The sequence below is a fragment of the Lolium rigidum genome, chromosome 3 (assembly GCF_022539505.1).
Source record: "Lolium rigidum isolate FL_2022 chromosome 3, APGP_CSIRO_Lrig_0.1, whole genome shotgun sequence".
Lineage (NCBI taxonomy): Eukaryota > Viridiplantae > Streptophyta > Magnoliopsida > Poales > Poaceae > Lolium > Lolium rigidum.
In genome coordinates, this window is record NC_061510.1 from 408,224,607 (window position 1) to 408,248,262 (window position 23,656).

At 43.2% G+C, this 23,656-nt stretch overlaps 1 protein-coding gene and 1 long non-coding RNA gene across 2 annotated transcripts; one reads left to right on the top strand and one right to left on the bottom strand.

Moving 5' to 3' along the window:
- Nucleotides 1-7,255: 7,255 nt before the first annotated feature.
- LOC124701027 lies at nt 7,256-8,152 on the bottom strand. Its single transcript, XR_007001897.1, has 4 exons — nt 7,986-8,152; nt 7,754-7,841; nt 7,602-7,651; nt 7,256-7,302 (listed from the first exon to the last, which is right to left on the bottom strand). It is a non-coding gene; the product is annotated as an uncharacterized LOC124701027 (long non-coding RNA).
- A 9,988-nt stretch (nt 8,153-18,140) lies between these two features.
- On the top strand, nt 18,141-21,728 carry LOC124701028. The gene is made up of 5 exons (XM_047233087.1): nt 18,141-18,278; nt 18,395-18,453; nt 18,545-20,152; nt 20,659-20,803; nt 20,896-21,728. The coding sequence occupies exons 1-5, from the start codon at nt 18,158-18,160 to the stop codon at nt 21,600-21,602; spliced, it is 2,640 nt and encodes an 879-aa protein (XP_047089043.1). The 5' UTR covers nt 18,141-18,157; the 3' UTR covers nt 21,603-21,728.
- The last annotated feature ends 1,928 nt before the right edge of the window (nt 21,729-23,656 follow it).

Below are 23,656 nucleotides of genomic sequence, written 5' to 3' on the forward strand. Positions count from 1 at the left end.
AATCTTGATGCCTAATATATACGATGCTTCACCAAGGTCTTTCATTGAAAAACTATTATTCAAATAACCTTTTACACTCGCTTAATAGTTCTATATCATTCCCAATTAATAATATGTCATCTACATATAATATCGGGAATGCTACAGAGCTCCCACTCACTTTCTTGTAAATACAGGCCTCTCCATGACACTGTATAAACCCAAAGTCTTTGATCACCTTATCAAAGCGTCGGTTCCAACTTCTTGATGCTTGCTTCAGTCCATAGATTGAACGCTGAAGTTTGCATACTTTGTCGACATTTTTAGGATCGACAAAACCTTTGGGTTGTACCATATACAACTCTTCCTCAATGTCTCCATTAAGGAACGCCGTTTTGACATCCATCCGCCAAATCTCATAATCGAAAAATGCAGCTATTGCTAACAAAATCCTCACAGATTTTAGCTTCGCTACAGGTGAGAAAGTCTCATCGTAGTCAACTCCTTGAATTTGTCGGAAACCCTTTGCGACAAGTCGAGCTTTATAGACGAGTAATATTACCATCGGCATCTGTTTTTCTCTTGAAGATCCATTTATTCTCGACAGCCTTTCGGCTATCGGGTAAGTCTACCAAAGTCCATACTTTGTTATCATACATGGATCCCATTTCGGATTTCATGGCTTCTTGCCATTTGTTGGAATCCGGGCTCATCATCGCTTCTTCATACGTCGCAGGGTCCTCATCATTGTTATCCACAATCATGACATTTAGACAAGGATCATACCAATCAGGAGTGGCACGTTCCCTTGTCGATCTGCGAGGTTCGGTAGTTTCCTCGTTCGAAGTTTCATGATCATTATCATTAGCTTCCTCTCGTTGCCGGTGTAGGCGGTACAGGTACAACTTCCGGTACTCGCGCTACTCCGATCAACGAGTATAGATTCATCAATCTCATCGAGTTCTACTTTTCTTCCAAGTCACTTCTTTAGTGAGAAATTCTTTCTCAAGAAAGGTTCCGTTCTTTGCAACAAATATTTTGCCTTCGGATTTGTGATAGAAAGTATACCCTATAGTTTCCTTAGGGTATCCTATGAAGACGCATTTCTCCGCTTTGGGTTCTAGCTTGTCCGGTTGTAACTTCTTTACATAGGCTTCGCAACCCCAAACTTTCGAGAACGACTGACTTAGGTTTCTTATTAAACCATAATTCATACGGTGTCGTTTCTACGGATTTTGATGGTGCTCTATTTAAAGTGAATGCGGCTGTCTCTAATGCATAACTCCAAAATGATAATGGCAAATCAGTAAGAGACATCATAGAACGAACCATATCTAAGAGAGTTCGATTACGACGTTCGGATACACCGTTTCGTTGTGGTGTTCCCGGCGGTGTCAATTGTGAAAGTATTCCGCATTTCTTTAAATGCATGCCAAACTCATAACTCGGATATTCACCTCCACGATCGGATCGTAGAAATTTTATCTTCTTGTTACGTTGATTTTCTACTTCACTTTGAAATTCCTTAAACTTCTCGAAAGTTTCGGATTTATGTTTCATGAAATAGATATACCCATATCTACTCGGATCATCCGTGAAGGTTAGAACATAACGATAACCACCTCGCGATGCTACACTCATTGGTCCGCACACATCGGTATGTATGATTTCCAATAAGTCGGTAGCTCGCTCCATCATACCGAGAAAATGGAGTCTTAGTCATTTTTCCCATTAGACATGCTTCGCATCTATCAAGTGACTCAAAGTCAAGTGATTCAAGTAATCCATCGGTATGGAGTTTCTTCATGCGCTTCACTCCAATATGACCAAGACGACGAGTGCCACATATAAGTAGAATTATCATTCAATTTAATTCGCTTAGCATCAATGTTATGTATATGCGTATCACTACTATCGAGATCTAACGGAAATAAGCCATTCTTTTGTGGTGCTTGACCATAAAAGATATTATTCATAAAAATAGAACAACCATTATTCTCGGACTTGAATGAATAACCGTCTTGCATTAAACAAGATCCGGATATAATGTTCATGCTCAACGCGGGTACAAAATAACAATTATTTAGGCTTAAAACTAATCCCGAAGGTAGATGTAGAGGAAGTGTGCCGACAGCGATCACATCGACTTTGGATCCATTTCCAACGCGCATTGTCACTTCATCTTTCAGTAGTCTTCGTTTATTCTTTAGTTCCTGTTTCGAGTTACAAATATGAGCAACCGAACCGGTATCAAATACCCGGTACTAGAACGAGAACCGATGAGATAAACATCTATAACATGTATATCGGATATACCTTCTTTCTTCTTCTTGACAAGGCCGCTCTTCGGATCAGCCGGATACTTGGAGCAATTACGCTTCCGGTGTCCCTTCTCCTTGCGATAATAGCACTCAGCATCAGGCTTAGGGCCGTTCTTAGGTTTCATAGGAGGTGTGGCAGCTTTCTTGCCACCCTTCTTGAATTTTCCCTTAGACTTGCCCTGTTTCTTGAAACTAGTGGTCTTGTTGACCATCAACACTTGGTGCTCTTTCTTGATCTCAATCTCAGCAGCTTTTAGCATGCCAAAGAGTTCAGGTAACTCCTTGTTCATGTTCCGCATATTGTAGTTCATCACAAAGTTCTTGTAACTTGGTGGCGGTGATTGAAGGACACGATTAATCCCCGATCCGTTAGGAATCACTATTCCCAAGTCACTGAGTTTCTTCGCATGCCCGGTCATGGCGAGCATGTGCTCACTAATGGAGCTGCCTTCTTCCATCATACAGCTGAAGAAATGTTTCGATGCTTCATAGCATTCCACGGCCGCATGAGTCTCGAAAATAGTCTTTAACTCTTTCATCAACTCATGAGGATCGTGGTGCTCAAAACGTTTTTGAAGATCGGATTCCGGACCGCACAGGATGGCACACTCGAACTTGAGAGTACCGAGTTTTCCGAGTCTCGTAAACAGCTTTTACTTCATCGGTTTCGGTTTCTGCGGGAGGGTCACCTAGCGGTGCATCAAGCACATATTGCAGATTTCCGCCGGAGAGGAAGATCCTCACATGACGGAACCGATCGGTGAAGTTGCTACCGTTGCTCTTAAGCTTTTCTTTCTCTAGGAACTGGTTAAAATTGATTGGGGACGCCATCTCTACAACATATATTTGCAATAGTTTAGACTAAGTTTATGACAAATTGAGTTCAAATTTTAATTCAATATAATTAAAAATCTAGATGAACTCCCACTCAAAACAATATCCCTCGCATTGTCTTAGTGATCACACGAACCAAATCCACCACACCATAGTCCGATCATCACGAGACAAGGTGTAATTTCAATGGCGAACACTCAAAGTGTTCATCATATCAATCATATGATTCATGCTCTACCTTTCGGTATCACGTGTTCCGAGACCATGTCCGTACATGCTAGGCTCGTCAAGGCCACCTTAGTATCCGCATGTGCAAAGCGGCTTGCACCCGTTGTATGCACTTGTTGATTCTATCACACCCGATCATCACGAGATGCTTCGAAACGACAAGTCTTGGCAACGGTGCTACTAAGGATGAACACTTTATTATCTTGAGATTTTAGTGAGGGATCATCTTATAATGCTACCGTCGCGATCTAAGCAAAATAAGATGCATAAAAGGATTAACATCACATGCAGTTCATATGTGATATGATATGGCCCTTTTGTCTTTGCGCCTTTGATCTTCATCTCCAAAGCACGGATATGATCTCCATCATCTTCGGGCATGATCTCCATCATCGTCGGCGAAGCACCAAGGTCAATGGCGCCGTCTTCATGATTGTCCTCCATGTAGCAACTATTACAACTACTTTGAAATACTACTCAACATGAAATTTAAAGACAACCATAAGGCTCCTGCCGGTTGCCACAATACAATAATGATCATCTCATACATATTCATCATCACATTATGGCCATATCACATCACCAAACCCTGCAAAAACAAGTTAGACGCTCTCTAATTTGGTTTGCATATTTTACGTGGTTTAGGGTTTTCGATATAGATCTAATCTACCTACGAACATGAACCACAACGTTGATACTAATGTTGTCAATAGAAGAGTAAATTGAATCTTTACTATAGTAGGAGAGACGAGACACCCGCAAAGCCTCTTATGCAATACAAGTTGCATGTCGAACGAGGAACAAGTCTCATGAACGCGGTCATGTAAAGTTAGTCCGAGCCGCTTCATCCCACTATGCCATAAAGATGCAAAGTACTCAACTAAAGATAACAAGAGCATCAACGCCCACAAACCATTGTGTTCTACTCGTGCAACCATCTATGCATAGACACGGCTCGATACCACTTGTAGGATAACGTTGCATAGAAAACAAAAATTTTCCTACCGCGAACACGCAATCCAAGCCAAGATGCAATCTAGAAGACGGTAGCAACGAGGGGGTATCGAGTCTCACCCTTGAAGAGATTCCAAAGCCTACAAGATGAGGCTCTTGTTGCTGCGGTAGACGTTCACTTGCCGCTTGCAAAAGCGCGTAGAAGATCTTGATCACGATCGGTTCCGGCGCCACGAACGGGCAGCACCTCCGTACTCGGTCACACGTTCGGTTGTTGATGAAGACGACGTCCACCTCCCCGTTCCAGCGGGCAGCGGAAGTAGTAGCTCCTCTTGAATCCGACAGCACGACGGCGTGGTGTCGGTGGTGGTGAAGAAGTCCGGCGGAGCTTCGCTAAGCGTGCGGGAAGTGGAGGAGCGGGGCGGCTAGGGTTTGGGGAGAGGGGGGCGCCGGCCACTATAGGGGTGCGGCCACCTTGGTGGTGATTGAGGTGGCCGGCCCCCTCCCCTTGGTCCCTCATTATATAGGTGGAACCCCAAGAGGTGGTGTCCAAGTCTTCGAATAAGACCCGAACCAAATCCTTCCATAGGAGGGGGCAATCCTAGCCCAACTAGGACTCCCACCCAAAGGTGGGATTCCCACCTCCCATGTGGGGGTGGCCGGCCCCCTAAGGGGAGTCCACTTGGGACTCCTCCCCCACTAGGGTTGGCCGGCCATGGAGGTGGAGTCCCTTGTGGACTCCACCTTCCTTGGTGGTTTCTTCCGGACTTTTCTAGAACCTTCTAGAACCTTCCATAGAACCTTCCGCGACATTTTATTCACATAAAATGACATCCTATATATGAATCTTATTCTCCGGACCATTCCGGAACTCCTCGTGATGTCCGGGATCACATCCGGGACTTCGAACAAATATTCGAACTCCATTCCATAATTCAAGTACTACCATTTCAACATCCAACTTTAAGTGTGTCACCCTACGGTTCGAGAACTATGCGGACATGGTTGAGTACTCACTCCGACCAATAACCAATAGCGGGAGCTGGAGATCCATAATGGCTCCCACATATTCAACGATGACTTTAGTGATCGAATGAACCATTCACATACATTACCAATTCCCTTTGTCTCGCGATATTTTTACTTGTCCGAGGTTTGATCTTCGGTATCACTCTATACCTTGTTCAACCTCGTCTCCGACAAGTACTCTTTACTCGTATCGTGGTATGTGGTCTCTTATGAACTCATTCATATGCTTGCAAGACATTAGACGACATTCCACCGAGAGGGCCCGGAGTATATCTATCCGTCATCGGGATGGACAAATCCCATTGTTGATCCATATGCCTCAACTCATACTTTCCGGATACTTAATCCCACCTTTATAGCCACCCATTTACGCAGTGGTGTTTGGTGTAATCAAAGTACCTTTCCGGTATAAGTGATTTATATGATCTCATGGTCATAAGGACTAGGTAACTATGTATCGAAAGCTTATAGCAAATAACTTAATGACGAGATCTTATGCTACGCTTAATTGGGTGTGTCCATTACATCATTCATATAATGATATAACCTTGTTATTAATAACATCCAATGTTCATGATTATGAAACTAATCATCCATTAATCAACAAGCTAGTTTAAGAGGCATACTAGGGACTTTTTGTTTGTCTACATATCACACATGTACTAATGTTTCGGTTAATACAATTCTAGCATGATATATAAACATTTATCATAAACATAGAGATATAAATAATAACTACTTTTATTATTGCCTCTAGGGCATATCTCCTTCAAATAGAACATATACGAAGGAGCAGTGATCCACTGATCCTCCTTGTGTTCCTGCCCACAAGTCCTGATAAAATTAATCACACTACAGAACCAAATGGATCTTGACAAGAAGCAAGTAATAAAAGGACTGGAAAATCTACATTTAGAAATGCTATTTTATTTCTGTAATTCTTGACCACTAAAAATTAAATGGTTCTCTAATTTTGAATTAGTAATTCTATATTGGTCGCCAAAAAACAATCTATAAAAGTATGAACATGAAGAAATGGCCATCGGGAATCTCCAGCTTGAATAACTAAATCATCACCAATAAAATTGTATGTCCTTGGACCCATTGATTTTGAATTATTTTTTGACGTCTCAATTTGTCATTGATTTCAGTTAACTCAAACTGCACATAACTAATCAATCTTCATAGTTTATTGCTAGTCAGCACATCACATCATCAATTGTAAGGGAAAAACAAACAAGAGATGGAAGGACCCAAGACACCTCTGCCGGAGTAGGACGTCCAACTTTTGCCGAGCAGACCCGCCACCACACACCGAAACGAGCACCATCATGGCAGGCGCTGATCAGCATCAAAACATTATTGGCAAACCTGATGGTACCCTAGTCTACTTTTGCATCAAACATCCGAGTCATGGTAACATTTCATCAAATATCAAGTTTAATTTCAATGCTAATAGTGTATAAAAAACAACTTTCCGGGACAAGATTACCCAATAGTCTACCGGATATTTCAACCAGATAATGGTACTATCATGAAGGTGCCATGAACCAGAAATTCTTCAAGCAACTTTGTTAGTTTTTGGGACAGATTCTTTGAGGTACATCTTCTGTCTCTTGAGCTAGTCTCCATACGGTAATTAAGTGCTTCAGCATCCAGCCCAGTACCAATTCCTACAGGTATCACAATCACACACAAAAAACATGAGTTTGAAAACCAAATTTGGCAAAATAAAATCTTTTACTAAAGCAGAGAGGAAAATCAACTATTAGGAATTCTTAGGTACTTGCTACTGGAGAAGTAATAAGGATACCATGTTTCATAAAACAGATGCATGGCTCGATGGACCATATCTTGATTTGGAACCCTGAATTCAGAGCTAGAGAAATGGAAAATGAGTTCTGCTCTTTCCAAATGCTCCATTGCGCCGTTCTAACTTGGATTGCAGCGCAAAGGTCTTCAACAAAAACATATCAATCAGGTTAGAAGAATAATATACAGCTGCAGGACCAAGTAAATTGAAAGCTTATTATGTAATCCTTGCTATAGACAAAAATTAATTTTCAACAGTAGTCACATCACATCATGATTGACTGGAACTAATATTTTCTAATAATTAAATAATGTGGCCTATAAAGATCAATCCTCCCCCAGCCTCCTTGGAATTTCATCAAACACTGTAGGCGTAGAAAAACCAAATTTCCACAAACAAAAACGAGAAGCTCTAGGAGCATGGGACTGGAAGGAGGTGTGCACCTTCTTGAGCGGCATGAACTTCGTAATCCCGTGGTTGAGCTTCTTTCATGCTGCATAGCACAAACAAAAGATTAAACCTTAAACAATAGAGAACGTGAAGAACAACAAAATCTGAACCAGATGAAACGAGAACAGATGGTCCACAAACTCACGTCCACGACCATCGGGCTGCCTAAAATCAGTTCCTGGTTCCCCCGAGGTTGTGGTTTGAGCAGACGAAGCATTGCAGTCTTCATTGGCCTTAAAAAGAAAAACCACATGGTATTATTAATTTAGCTCAGTCACTTCATTGGCCTGGAAAAGCAAAATTGCTCATTGAATTATCTTTTTGAGCTAACCGAAGCCTGAAATGGTACTGACAACACAAGGAAAAAGTAGCTATACCTATTTTTTTTCCCATCACACATATGACTTCTCTACATATTATTCTTTAGCACATCAAATGGTTTACTGAAATAGCGGCTGCAAATAGGGAAAAACAATGATTAAGAGCTTTTAGCTTAAAAACATATATGCAAGATATCCAAAAACACAAACTGCAATAGAACAACAATAACCCAATCCGACAACAGGTTATTTTAGGTTATACCTCCGCCATCACCAAAAAATAACCAGCCGAGCACCTCCGTCCTTTGAAAGTTCATGGAACCATCAGCAAATTAAGCAAACTTCAGAGATGAATTTCATCAAGGTTTCTGATTCTAAGCAGAGATAGTTCAACACAAGAAAACTAAATCAGTGCACATATAAAAGATTATGCAGCACAATGATAATCCATGGAAACTGGCGCATATGCTATTTTGCTGATGCAAATTCCAACCAACAAAGTATAAGATAGAATAACCAGAAAATGATAGCTAAAAGATGCACTCCTTTCTTAAAATAAAAGAAATTTTGCACATTTAATAGACTGATTGTACTTCAGTAAACTAATTTATGAAGATCATACATGTCATGCTTTCTAAATATATGACAAACTCGCTCAACAAAGCCTTTAGGCATTCTATGTCATGAAGCAAAAAAAAAAAAAAAAGGTAAAGGCTATTGAAGCAAGAAAAGGAAAATTCTGAGTATGCAACAAAAGCAAGCACCTATGACTACAAATCCTCAAGTTGACTGAATAAGATGACATACTCAGATTTTATTTCCGAGTGCCCGAATTTCTCTACTTGGATAAGAAGACTACATGGATGAATAGTTCCGTATAGAATAAACCACTAATTCTACATCCTCGAGATGAAAATATAAAATGGCCGGAAACTGCAGAATCAAAATCAATATTTATGCATGACTTTCGGACAAGAGCAAAATAGTATACCCACCAAAAAAACATGCCCCTTGACAGAGAAAGAATCAGGTTTAACCTTAGTATCTTGGATGGACGCCCTTATTCATCGACGTACAACAAGCATCTTGTCGGCTTGAAGGGGCAATGGCCTACTACCGACATGATCGAACGATCAAAACCTGTACAAAGAGGAAAAGTTCATAGAGAAAATCATAAGAATAAAACAATCTAAATTGAAGCATAGCTATCTAGATACTTTATGCAATGCTTTTATATTCATTTGGTACCTCATTTGTCATTCATCACAAAAGCTCCAGAACCAAGGTGTCTAGATTAATGAGTTTCAGAAGTCAGTGCGCATCCAACCTATAAACCTCTCGATATAATTTAAGTTTCCTTATACTCTGCAATTTGTATGTAAACAGAGTGAGAAAACTGCAAAAGAAATATAAGAACATATAAAAAAGGTCCCACCTGTCATGGAGTCTTTTTGAAACTGAACGAGTGAGAAAAGTTTCTACTGATTGGACGGTTGTGGTGAAAAGCGGGATTGAAGACTTACTGTACAGGGTGGAACGAACGAACCAGATCTTTTTGCCCCTTTTGGGTGCCCTGGTTGGCCGGGTAGTCTTGGGGCATTTATAGGAAGAACAAGCAGCAGCTATACATGGCTCTACAGGCACAACTGTTCATGAATCTCCAATTAACTTTTTCTGGTCTACATGCATATATGCGTGCACTTGAGCCAGCCAGAGAAAAATACCATACAAGACCAGCAAGACGCGGACCGACTTCGGGAGATGAGCTTGATCCTCCTTGTCGTGGCAGCGGTTCAACCAGCGAGCAGCCCGTTCATGGCATCACCGTTGCCGTCAGGAGCTCCGGTGGACATCACCACCGGAGGGCACCACAAACACCGGAACACCACACGAGGCGGTCTCCCGGTAACCACACCTCGCGCCCTTGGGCTCCTCCTCCCCCGACATGATTTGAACCTGAAATTCTACAAGTTTTCAACACTTGTCTATACACATAAGCAGCAATGAAATCAAACAAAATGAGCACATCAATTTCATGTGCACCCACTGCCTATGCACACACCGATTCCCATCCATACATGCATTTTTTCTCTATACTTGCTACACACTCAACAGGAATGAAAAGAAACATTTTTCAGCAAAACTAACTTGGGAGGAGAGGGACCTCACGGGCAGCAGCTCGTTGGGGAGGTGGAGTGCAGCAGCATGTCGCCTCGCCTGCAGCCGGAGAGTGGCGACCATCACCAGTGCATCCGGCCTCTCTTCTCGGGCTGCTGAAGAAAAATCCAATTTTTGAGATTGGGAAGAAGATGATTGGGGGATGGGGGTTGGAGCACAGCTCATACCTGCGAGTGGTCAACATCACGGCGCCGGCGACGCCGCTGGACGGCTCCACCAGTACGGCCACGACGTCCAGCCGCGAGGACCCAGCAGGTGAAGAGGGACGACGGAGGGGAGGAGCGGCCGGCATCATTTCTTAAAATAATAGATTCATAGAGCAGCGAGCAAATCCAGAAAGCAACTCCTTAGAAGGTCAATATGTCATAGACACATACATTACAAAACCTGCAGTAGCAGAAATAACCATCATATATTGTATGTTTAGATAAACCTACTTAAGGCCAATATGCTTTGCTGTTGCTTTACAGTCCACTTGTAGACAGACTACAATTAATAAAAAAGGGCAGCTAACAATCATTTTATACTGCATAGGGTGTGTACAAAGCAAGTATTTTTTTTATAAACCAAAATGAATTATACCTTTGCAATTGAAGTGTAGAATGAGGCTGAACGGTCTTCTGTTGTTTCCCTGCAAAAGGGGAAGTAAAAATAATAATGTAGAATGCACTGGCCAAAGAAAGAATCTGTGAGCAGTTTTTACAGTCCATGGAGAGAAAACAGACATTTAATATGCCAGAGAAGTATCAGATCTAAGCATCATAATGCTACTGGCCAAAAAGAAAAACTGTGAGGTAATCAGCCTCCTGTGTGCTTTATTTTACAACAATACCTTCAAAAAATATGATTACCAACAATACTAAAAGCTTGGTTACATTTTAGGCATATTAACAAGAAAGGGATGTTTAAAAGGAATGATCATTTTCTTGCCGCCCAAATTTATATATGTTGTTGTTTTAGTCTCACCTGTAGTAAAGGTACTTCCTCAACTGCAAGTTTAGCACCCAGATCTCCATGAGCCACCATTGCCTATAAAACATAATTGACTGCATGTTTGGAATTGAATCAGCCCTCAGTTTTTGGAATGAAATGTATATCCGCATTAGCACCTGGATATTAGAATAACAAATTAAATATTGAGTAATAATCTCCCATTATAGATTTTGAAGACTTCCATAGATGACAGGAACATTACTTTTCAACATTGGCATCCTTCACGAACGAGCCCACGCAGAAATCATCAAATCAACACCATTCCTCAACCTGTCCATACTACTTCTGAAGGCAATTAGCAGCATATTAGACAAGAACACTACTTCTAACCCTACTATTTCTTTTAGACTCGATAAAAACAAGCATGCTCGTGTGTCTGTATGCAGGTACTCATGAGAACCGTATGCTTTTCATCAACTGAAATCCAACAAGAAAAGCTTCTGAAAGAATCGGGATGAGCATGCTTTCTACCAAATCAAGAAAAAACGAAAATTATTCAGGGGAATAGATCACCTAGTGGCTAACTGCAGTTGCAAATCAGTTCCCAAAAATATGAATCCTAAAACTGGAGTTGCAAAGATCTGAAAAGAAACCTTACCTCAAGGGCAACTTGTTGCAGCTGGCGCATCAAGATATCCGTCCGTGCCTAAGGAGATGCGAGCGGCGGCGAGCGCGTCGGCCACCACCGCCGCACCGAGCCGCCGCGCTGAGCTGCCCCGCATCACCCGCCGCTGCGCTGAGCCCGCCAAAGGGGAGAGAGAGGCGTTGGTCTGGGATTGGAGGAACAACAGGGGAGGAGGCGGCTGATTAGGGAGAGGAGAGGAGGACGGGATTGGGCAGGAAGAGAGGATGGGGATTGGGGAAGCATGGTGACCACGAACGAGCGTGCCTGGCTGCCACTGACCGCCGAGTCGCGTGAGCCAAAGTGTGGCGGATCCGCCCCGCGCGAGCACGTCGCCTCCGGTCATCGCCGGAGCAGATCCACCCCGCGCCGGCCCGTCTCCGGCCGTGTCCGGAGCCTCCAGTCGCCGCCGTGGATCCGCCCCGCGCGATCCCGTCTCCGGCCGCTCCCGCCTCACCTCCACCCGCTGGTCGCCGCCTCCATCGGAGCTCACTGCAGGAGATTCTCTCACCTCTGGCGGTTTGGGGAAAAGAGGGACGGGGATTGGGGAGCGAAGAGCGAGGCCAGGATTGGGGAGCGAATTCGATCTAGATTCTCTCACCTCTGGCAGACAGACGCGGACGAGCGAGCGTGGCTGCCTCCGACCGGCGGCCCCCACGGGTAGCTGGTCCCATACGTCATTGACTTGTTCGGAAGATCATAAAGTGAGAAAACAATTATCGTATCCGACGGCTGTGGTGAAAAGTGGGACTTGAGAGTTACTGTTGCAACCTGATTGGACGACCCAGATTCGTTTGCCCCTTTCAGACCCCCTGGTTGAGAGGGTAGTCTTTGAACATTTATAGGAGAAATAATAATAAAACTTTCAAAGGAGTCGAGCTACCCGAGAACCAAGAACATAACCAAGAGATTATTTGTCTATTGATCTACTAGAGTATCAATGACTTCATCTCATTTGGTACCTTCCAAGTCTTATAAAAGAGCATGGCTTATCTAAGCAAAGGGCGGATATCTCGTTTCTCACTATTTGTTGCATTTTTTGAGTCCAAGTTCATGCATTATGTGGTGTATCACTACACACACTACACATTCATATATAGGAATTTGATGGGTACGGGCATAGAAGACATCAAGAATTAGCGATGGCTGGCTAAAATTAGAACATGCACCCGAGATCCTTGTCGTCGTCATTACTCTGCTACCTATTGCACGACCTGGGCTCCTCGTGCCTTATCCCTCTTTCGACTGGTCTAGGCCAGTTGTTCTGACCGTGTCATATATATGCACACTCATGTTTCATCATTAAGATTAGGGTGGCAAATGCGGGATCCGGATTATCCCGTAAATGGCAATCTCTAGTTTAGACTGTATTACATGCCTCGATCCAACCTGTAGGTAAGTTGTGCTAATCGGAAAGTAGCCCGCTCAGCTTGTCATGCCGATTGGATGCCTAATTCACTACAGGAAAACGGCAAGGTGCCAACGGCGAAAAGGTGTGTCAACGGCTTTTTATCGGGACCATCGGCACAAGTTCCAAACATGTCATACAGCGAAGAAGGCCGTTGGCACAAGAAAGCCGCCGGCACATAAAAGCATGTGCTGACGGCCATCATCGACATAGAAAAAGGCCATCGGCACAAGAATTTTTTTTCTCCATGCACTCCCCTGCCGATCGATATCGCCTTTTCCAGTATTGGAAAAAATAAAATAAAATGATAGGAAATTCAAAAATTAAATCCTCCCAGATGGTCATGTGTTATGTCTAGTTTTAAGAAAAATTATAAAATATTAATTTTGACTTTTTTTTTGCAAAAACATTTATTTCTCCGTAAAATGATAATATCTTTTGCATACGATGTCAAAAAATGTATAATATATCAAAATGATCGACTTAAAAAGTTACATTCAAATTCACCGGGGTCTACCCGGTTGCCATTTTTTAGATTCTTAGAATTTCAAAAGGAAATATGAAAGCAGGAAGGTTTAAGCTTTTAACCAGAATTTAGGATCTTTTAAATAAAATTAATAGTTGCATTCTGCATAAGATTATTATTACTTAATCATTTATATTTATTTAAATAATTGTTTAAAAGTTAAAATAATAAAGAATTGTGATATCACGGTCAAATGGTTAACATGATTCATATAGTAGTATTATCAATAAGGTTTCGTTTCTTTCGTGGAAGCTCAACCGAAAGGAATAAAGAAGTTAATCGCTGGAGTAGTGTGATGATGAGTGACTAAATTGGGAAGTTTGACCAGGAGTGTAATTTGATCTAAGATTAACTGTAGTTAGAGTTAATATGATCAATGTGAGAGATTAAAAACATTTGATAAAAAATCTTAAAAATTTCAGCCAAACGGTCGTTAGTTCTATGCCGACGGCTTTGCCATCGATACAAGATGATATGCCGACGGCAAGGCTGTGTCGGCGGCAAATGGGCATGTTCCTAGGCCATATTGTGCCGAAGACAAGGTATCGACGGTCGCCGTCGGCATAAGGCTGTGCCGACGGCAACACCACGAGACCTGCAAGAAACAAACTCTATCAAGATCATACCTTTGCCTTGTGCATATTTCACTTGAGGTTGATGATGGATCTTGTCAACCTCAAGATGGAACACCTTTCTTGATTACACTTGCTTGTTGAAGACTTGCAAATTGCTCCCCCATACTCCTATAGGAGAGCCTCTTCTTTGGGCATGTCTTCACATATCCATGATCACCATAAGAATGGCAAGCTTCAAGCATATGATCTCTTTTCTTCTAAACTCTTGTCTTGAACGTATACTTCATTTCTTCATTCTTCATCATGTTGATGTCTTGAAGGTATACATGAGCTACCACTTCATCTTATTATTCAAGATACACTTGTAACTTGATCTTCTTCATTTGCTTATTTTTGCAACCAAAGCCACAGAAGTTTCAAGCATACGGTCTCTTCTAGATACTTATCTTGAATTTGCACTTTATTTTCTGATTCTTCATCATATTGATGTCTAGAAGGTACAGATGAGAGCTCACTCAATCTTCTTATTCAAGACGTACTTGTCACTTGATATTCTTTATTTTCTCCTTCTTGCGATCTTAAAGCCAACATATGGTTCAAACGTTGCCTATGGACAAATCCTATAAATACAGCTCAACGAAAAGATTAGCACGTAGGGATTGGCATTAGTTACCAAAATCACACATGAGGGCTCCATATACTTTCGGAGGTAACAACATCGCTGGTTAGTACCAAACCAATCGGCTGATACTTCCATCGTTAGCCAACAACTTGGCGATTGTTGCCTACCAATCGAGGGGCCAAAAATGCACCATTATTTTTTTTGGGATCCAACGTAGTGCACAACATAGCCCAAGCTCCGTTTCTCATCATACAACATCCAGCGGGGCAAATGGAAAAATAGGGAAATTTCAATGCGAGCAACTAATCACGCCCAATAAGTTCTAGTCAGCTGGCTATAAATATAATAATAATATTATTTTTTTGCTTAGTTGGAGGAAAGAGAAGAGGTGAGAGAGAAGGAATGAACTCTCATGCAAAAACCAGCTCTAGCATGTGCTCCTAGACACTTTGTGAGTGTGAAAGGTGAGTCATATATTGGTTGTACTTAGCTCAAATTCTCTCTCTTTTGATCGGATACCAAAGAACCGTGTTGGCTAGGTAAATATTTTTGATTTTGGTACAATGTTCAAACACGCAATGCACCCGGGCACGAAGCTCGTTACCATGGGATGGTCTTCTACTCCTCTTGAATAAGTAACTATGGGATTCTGATCTATTGATCAATCTACCAAAGGACAAATGAGTTCATGCCACTTCCGACCACCCAAGTCGTTTATAAGGAGAATGCTTCACTAAGGAAATTCTCATTTTACTTTTCTATCTTGGATTTGTTTGGTTTCAATGCATTATTTGCTTTATGTCCACAAACTACACAGAAGGGATATGCATTTAATGGGAATAGGCATAGAAGGCATCAAGAATTACCTTTGGAAAGCTAAAACTACAAAATCATCACACCTGCTCCCACTACACCATCTTGGTTATTATCCTTGTACTTCATCTTTTTGTTGAACTTCTTGGTCAGTTGCTTTAGTTGCGATATATGCCAAGCTTGTCATCATGTGTAAGCAGTGACATGGTCTTATCCTGCTTAACTATATGCGACCTAGATAGACTGATATGGCATGTGATCTGATGTTGTGTTAGAACAAAGTGGAATGACGGTGATTGTGATGAACATGTGAAGATGACACAAACATTGAGTAGATCTAACAGTGATATCGATGCCACATCATGTGCTCTCTACATTATTTACACCATACAACGGTTCAAATTTAGAAAAGACCAAGGATAAAAGTAGAGCTTGGGGTCTTTAAAATTGTGAATAATAGCAGCAAGATGTATTAAAGAGAAAAACATGGCATGACGTGCACCCTGCACGTGGTATCTATGGTCTACACCAACTTCAAAGCCAAGCCACAACACATGATTAATATAGGCACAAACGCACACCTTTGCTCAGTGAAATAAAATAACAACATTTGTTAGGGGTAATATGGAACCATAGACTCTAGAAATTGCGGGAGCATGTGTCGTTGAGCAATTCAGACCGGCTAACTTTGGGGTTACTTTGAGTCACTGACACGTGGGCTCTATATATGATGACCACTCTTGTTAGTGACTCAAAGTCCTGTTACTTTAGCTTCTAAAGTCAATCAATCTTTGTCTATCACTAAGCCTAGTGTGTAAGCGTAGCGTACCCGCGTGAGTGGCTGGAAAAATGTCACGGTCTTGTGTATCCTTTCTCATATATGCCAGCAACGAGAAACATGCTAGGTGATGATTTTGTAGTTTTTCTTCCAAATTTCCGAGACGTAGGGGTAGGCCTTGAGAGGATGACATTAATTTATCTTGACAAAAACAAACCTTAAAAATTACCATAGTAGCAAAACAATGCTAAATTACTTCCAATATCAAAAGAGACATAAAACGACAAAAGGTGATAACTTAATTAGATTAATGCAGCCGCCTCCCTATCTATTCTCCAGCCTTAAAAAGCGGAGAACCCGAACAAATGTGGAACAAAGTACATTAAGTACAAATAGCGAGAAAATGTCATCCACATCGAACATTGCACGTAGAAGAACAATACAGAGGAAGGAGAGCTATTGACGATGCGGGAATGCATCAAAGTAAGGGTAAACAAGCAACAACGCCACCGGTCATTGAATACACTTGCTTGTCATGTTGTCTGGGTATGCTTAGGTAGCGACCAAAAATATGTTTATCTTTATATGTTTTATCTTTATAGGAAAGGATATAGAAGCAGACTGATAAATCAGTTGATGGACACTTCACTTTCGATTACTTCCACCCTTGAACTACCAAAACCCGTGCAAGTACCCTCCCATACTTGTTCTGAATGGTGGCTTAATTTCCCGTGCCAACACTTGGTTTGAGGTGATTTTTCCACGTGAACATGATATGACTTTGAGATATTTTATTCCCAAACAAATAACTCGTTTTTATAATTTCATCCACGGTTTACATCCTCATATAGATGAGCAGAAAAAAAACAAAGAGAAATACCTTTTGGTTTGATTTATTTCCGGACTGAACATCGTACCATCCCCACAGAAGGGACTACGAGGAAAAGTACCATCCAACATCAAAATATACTTGGTATTATTTCTGTAATTTTTATATGAGAAACATTAGTAATTAAGATCTTTTGAATTATCTTTTCAAAATTAGCCACAAGTTTTCCTAACTACTAGCATTTTGGGCCAGGCCTGATGCTGCAGCTCAAGTTACTCCAGGGCCCAGGGCCCAGAGCCTAATTCTGGCCGTGCCTCCCATTCCCTTACCCAACCCTAACATCAGGCCTCCTCCACGGCGCCGTTGGCTCGAGCTCGTTTGAACGCTGCTCTCTTCTGCTCTGCTCTGGGACTGTGAGCTTTGCTTACCCCGACGACAAGCCACGCTCCAGTGCGGCTCGATCCGGGCTCGTTCGCGACGGCGAGCTGGCTCCAGCTGGGCGCTGGCCGCGTGAATCCCTGGCCGCTGGCCCCGTGCCGCGCGGGGAAAAGGGCGGATCTTGGCGCGGCCTTCTTCCGCGGCCGCTGCCCCGTCGGCTTCTCCGGCGTTCCAGTCTTAGGTGAGGGTCAACGACATTGCTCGTAAATCTGGGGAGGGTCGCAGTGGGGTGCAGGAGCTCTGCTATCGGTTTTGGGGTCTCTTGGTTTCTCTTGGTCAAATTCGAGATGAAGATCGGGTTTTGGGGGACACGCTCGTCGCCGGCTCGGCTCTATCTCGATTCGCTATTTTAGCTGGATTTATTAGGTTAAATGTGCCTACTTTTATTCCGCTTCTTGCGTTTATGTGTCCCATTTCTGTTCGCAGAGTTTAGACAGTGGGGAAGGGATGGATGTGGAGAGAGCTGCATCGAAGGGGCATGGCATCCTTAGCCTGTTTGACTGGGGCAAGGGCAAGAAGTCCAAGAAGCGGCTGTTCGGCGGAGGCGGGGGCGTTTCTCCGTCACCGGGTAAGTAGATGTGTTGCAGGAGTCACAGTGGACTCTAAGTGATTGCTGTAAAACTTGATGCATTTTCACAAAATGGGAACGGGGGCTGAGCTTACACAGCACTCTCTCTTTTGCAGGGAATACCGTAGACGGGAAGGGAATCGATGGCAGCAGGCCAAGCACACCGTCGAATTCGGTGCGTGTTTCGATGCATGATCTTTCTGTCCGTTGTTAACTTTGCTGCTTACTGTCCTCCTTTTAACGAGTCAAACTACCCACATTGGCAGATCCTCGAAGATGCGTCGAGTTTGCGGGAAAGCAGTGAGCATAGTTCTTCATCCTCGGTAATCGAAGATGAAGCTCGTGTGATGAAGGGAGCCACTGTTGTAGCGAGGCTTATGGGTTTGGATTCCATGCCCGTGGTAAACTCATCAGGATCCTACCCGGTGCCTTTAACCGCACAACAAACCTTCACTAATGATGCCCATGATGAGTTCATTGGCAGAAGCTATGTTGGCAGTCCTAGTCCTCATAAGATGCCCAGTAGTCCCATTGACCGCTTTGGAATGGAAGCGCTCCCTTCAAGATTTGCCAAAAGGACGCTTTCAGTTGCGCAGCACAAGTTGTTCTCCCCGGTTAAGAATCATAATCATGTATCAACCAGAAATGCTGCTGATATAATGGAGGCAGCGTCTAGGATTATCGGGCCCGGCGTTGAGAGTACTAGCTCTGGCCGATTTCGGGATGTTGGGTACTCAAATTCTGCGCGTGCCTTCAACACATCAGAGATTGTAAGAGTCCAACAAATGTCCCAAGCGGCGAAGAAGCGTGACAGCTCAGCATCTTCTAAGCCACCGAGAGCAAAACCTTTGGATGGAAGTTTGATTACTTCAGAGACCACCTCTTCTTCCAGGGTCTCCGGGTCAAATGGTAGTGCTCCAGTTGCTCCAAAGATGAAGACTACCAGCAGACCGTCCCTAGATCCAAGAGCAAATGCCCAGGCAAGTGGAGGTATAAGCAAAGGCGGCAGGAGACTTGCAACTCATATGGGTCCTGAACATAACATGGTTGAGAGAAATGGGTGCAACCAACAAAGGAGCAGTAACCAAATTCATGAAAGCTCTTCCAATTTGCTTGAGCAAAATAACAGAAAGCGGAATGCTATGGGTGTCAAGCACAAGGTGAATTCAAAGTCCGCAAGACTCAGCCAACAAGGAAGCAACATGCATCCAACAAATGCTTCTCCCAGGAAGGCGGGGATCACTAGCACCCGCACTGAGAACAGCACAAGAGCCAACAAAAAGGGGGAATTGCAGCCAACCAACTATGCAAATAGAAGACTAAACTCTTCAGCTAAAACAATCCCCAAGCCGAGAAGATCGCCAGATGGGAGGATGCACCCTAAGAAAAGCCAGTCAATTGACAAAATTCTCGCTGAGAGAATCCAAAGGCGTGTTCAGCACAATATTGGGACAGATGAACAATCGTCTTTCGCCACAAACAAAAGTAAAATCAGCACTGAGATTGTTTCATTCACATTTACCTCACCGGTTCACAAATCATTACCCGGTTCTAGATTTCGCAATAATTCAGTGGAAACACGGTCGATAGAGAATTTGAACTCAGTGTCAACTTCAAGCACTGATGGTGATTATTTGGGAATTCTCCTGGAGCAGAAATTGAGAGAATTGACTTCTCGGGTAAGGTCACCGTACTCTAAGCCAGCCAATGGGGTTCGAATATATGCCCCTACACCAGGTTCGGAAGATACGGCATCAGCATGTGATACATCTAGCATTGCATCTGCTGATTATGATAGAGAGTCTTCCTTACAGCCTTTCCAGGATGGAAAAATGAAATCACCCTGGACAGATCTTGCTTCAAAAAGTGGTCAGGTGCACATGTCTTTTTCTATTATACCTCTTTATATGCACATTATTTTGTTGTGAGCCGATAAATGCCAGAGCCAGAAGACGTGTCATTGAAATTCAGAGTTCAACACAGGAAAATGAATCATCCCTATGCATAGATAGGCACAGTAAAAATTCCGTATGCCTGTCATAAATGTGCATATTGTACAATCCACGCATATATTTAGTTTATCTCGTACTTCTGTTTCAAGTTTGAGACAACTTGGAGACAGTCTGTGTTTTCTATTAGAAGGTAGCGTAATACACTTACATTGAGGTTGTACATGATCAGCTGTGAGCATAGAAAGGTGCATTGAACCGATTACATAGAGATAGGGAGGAGATTCAGCTTTAGTATACTGTGTCAATAGCTTGAACACCTTAACCTTCTCATGTCTACTCAAGTTGATAACTAGGACTGAGCCAGCATTTACGACAGATTAAGAAATGGTTTGTATGCTAACAACTTCCTTTTAATTCTTTATGGCCAGTCATCTCAATCTGTGAAGTATGATAACGACTTTGTCGATCAAGTGGAGTTAGAGCATCTTCACTTCAGCCCCCGTTCTACTACCTGGGAACCGTCTCTTTCAGCAGAAACCTGCAGCTCTGCGGGGAGCTGGACAAATGCAAACGGTGAGTATACATGCAGTTTCTTGTTTGTTGTTATAGCACTACCCGAGGATCTTTCTCATACCTTTTTTTATAATTTTCTTTCCCTTGTGCAGAATCAAGGATTTTTAGTTCAGCGGAAGGAGCAGCATCATCTGGTTCAGTGCAGGACGGTGGATCCCTAGAAGTGGATGCTTTATCTGAATACTCTGACACGGCCTCGTCGATCACGGCGACGACAGCTGAGACAGCACACCCATCAGAAAGCAGCAGCTCGTGCCGCGCGGACGGTTGCCCGGAGATCGACTTCCTTCGGGAACTACTGAGCGCCTGTTCCCTCAGTGTCGATTCCTGCTTCGAGCGGGCTGGGACCTCATCCATACTGGACCAATCTTGGCTGGAAGAACTGAACAGCAGCAGTGTTAGATTGGTGGCAGTGGGTGAAGAAGATGGCGGTAAGGCTTCGAGGACGACCGTGAGGCTGCTGTTTGATGGCGCGAACGAGATGCTGGCCGCGAAGTGTGCCTATTACTTGGACGCAGGGTACAGGTCGTGGTTCACGGGGACAGCGGTTCTGCGGAAGCTCCTGACGCCCGAGGAGATGTACAAAGAGATGGGTGGCAGCGGGGAGAAGGTGGCGGAGGAGTCGATGGTGGACGAGCTGGTGTACAGGGAGATGGGTGGGCCCTGGGGCCACGGGAGCTGGGTGGAGCTGAAGGAGGAGGCGTTCGGGGCCGGCAGGGACGTCGCGGACGCGCTGCTGGAGGCCCTAGTCGATGAGGCCCTCGCTGAGCTTGTGGGATCCGGTGGCGCCCCGTCATAGCTGCGGGGGGGTCCTGTTCTTGTTGTTGTTGGCCTTCTTGGGTAATTGTTGTCCTGTTGATTAATTGTTGTTTGACTGTATGATGGTGCTGTAGAGGTCTGGGAGGATGGTTCCTGTATTTATTTATTTTGTCTAGAAAATGAAAATAATATGTTGCCTGTTTGTTTAATTCTTCTGTTTTGCTGGAGATGAAGAAGACGGGCCGTTGCCTGTTGGTTGATCTTTGAATGCCCTGGTTGCCACGGCAGGCAATTGCCGGCGGGCCTTCGAATGGTAGTGTTCAAGGTAGCTCTCCTGTCACCTGTGACTGAAGATGAGATGCCTGGTGGAGAAGACGACTCTGAGTCTGAGGTGTGCGATCGTCTGGCGAGGCGTCGCAGTCGTGGTCGTGTCGTGCATATTTGTCCCACTATCTAGCGTCTCCGTCGACGATCGTGTCTGGCCGTCTGCCTGCATTACCAACAAGTAGGAGTACTTGGCCAGCGTGTGAAGTTTTTGAGTTTTACTCAGATATGCATATACATGTTTTTTTTTCCCGTAGTCTATCTTCGTTGGAAGTGGTCTTTTAGTTCTGAAACTTGTAATTTCTAGCTGTTGTGAGTGTGTCGTGTTAAAACTTCTTGTTAGAGTTTGCTTTAGTGTCATCAGATTTTTGCCCCGTAGTAGGTACTCCATGGTGTGAGGACGGCCTGTCTCCTGTCTTCTTTTGCCGCGTTTGTGGTGTGGTTGTTGCAAACGACTTTGTATTTTCGTTATGTCGCAATAATGGAAAGGGTAGCCTGTTTGGAAAAAAATATGTTTTTTTTTCAGATTTTTATAAGTTCGAACTTAAAGTTTTTTACTCCTTCCGTCTTAAAATAAGTGAATATATCGGTATCTGCAAAAAGTTTAGTCACTATTCTGGGATGGAGGGAGTATTCTTTTTAAAAAACAAAATGGTACATTGAGCTCAAGCTCCATGTGATGTTTTCGCGTACTTGGAACTTGGAAGTATATTTTTATTTCTACAGTATTGTTGCTAGCAGCATTCACGCACTCTCTTCTTTTGCCTTTGCCTTCGGTGCTGGTGGGTGAGTGTACTGTGTACAAGAAGTGTATATGGTACTTTGCGCGAAAAGTATTTTACGCCGCGTTGAAGCATCCTCGGCCTTTGGCTTTGTTGATACCGTGGTAGTGCTTGCTGCGTCCACCAACTTACCCACTGGTGCAGCTGAACTTCAAACCCAAGCCTGCAACACACTCCCAGTCCAACACTCTGTCGATCGATGCACGCACCTGACACTGACAGAGCATAAGGACTCAACGTGGTTGCAGTTGCATCGCACGTACCTTTGCTTGCCGGAGGAAAAGACGAGCATCAATCTTTCACGCTGGGTCGTCGTGGCACGCGACCGTGCACCTACATCACCTCCATACACTCCACAGCAGGATGGCTGACTTTAGAGGATCAAAGACTCAAATTCAAGTGACTTTGAGCCACTGACATACGGGGTCCACATGCTCTTAGTTTCTTAGGGATGACAGGCCGTCCACCCTAAGTGGTACTCCCTCCGTTCCATAATTTTCACACAAGAATTATGAAATAGTGTTACTATTGTAAGATTGCAAATTAGATTATAAATGTCAGAAATTTTAAATAACTAATTTACTATGTAGAATCGTAGAATCTTCTGAATAAATTTAGACGGTGAAAGTCGTCGTAGAATAGAATCGCAAATGACAAAATTGCTCTCCGGTGTCTCTCCATCTATATCCGTGGTTCTCAAGCTTAGACTTAGCAATTCGATTAATTATACTTCATACTAACTATGCAAGGTGTAACTTTTATTTGTTCGTTACGGGTGAGTAGGGGTGAAAACGGAGCGGATACGGTTGAATAGTAGTGAAACCATATTTGTATCTATATTTTTTTGGGATTCGGAATCAAAATGTATAGTGCGCATACGAACGGAATCTGAGCCTATCGGTTACGAATAAGGGGCGAATATGGCGCATAAGGGTTTCTATTCTGGAACAGGTTAGTAGATAGACTAAGAGAAATGCCTTGCTCGGCT

Coding starts and splice junctions, on each gene's coding strand:
- LOC124701028 (XM_047233087.1), top strand. CDS start 18,158: ATGGATGTGGAGAGAGCTGCATCGAAGGGGCATGGCATCCTTAGCCTG. Junction 20,153..20,658: donor TTGCTTCAAAAAGTGGTCAG/GTGCACATGTCT, acceptor CTTTATGGCCAG/TCATCTCAATCTGTGAAGTA. Junction 20,804..20,895: donor GAGCTGGACAAATGCAAACG/GTGAGTATACAT, acceptor TCCCTTGTGCAG/AATCAAGGATTTTTAGTTCA.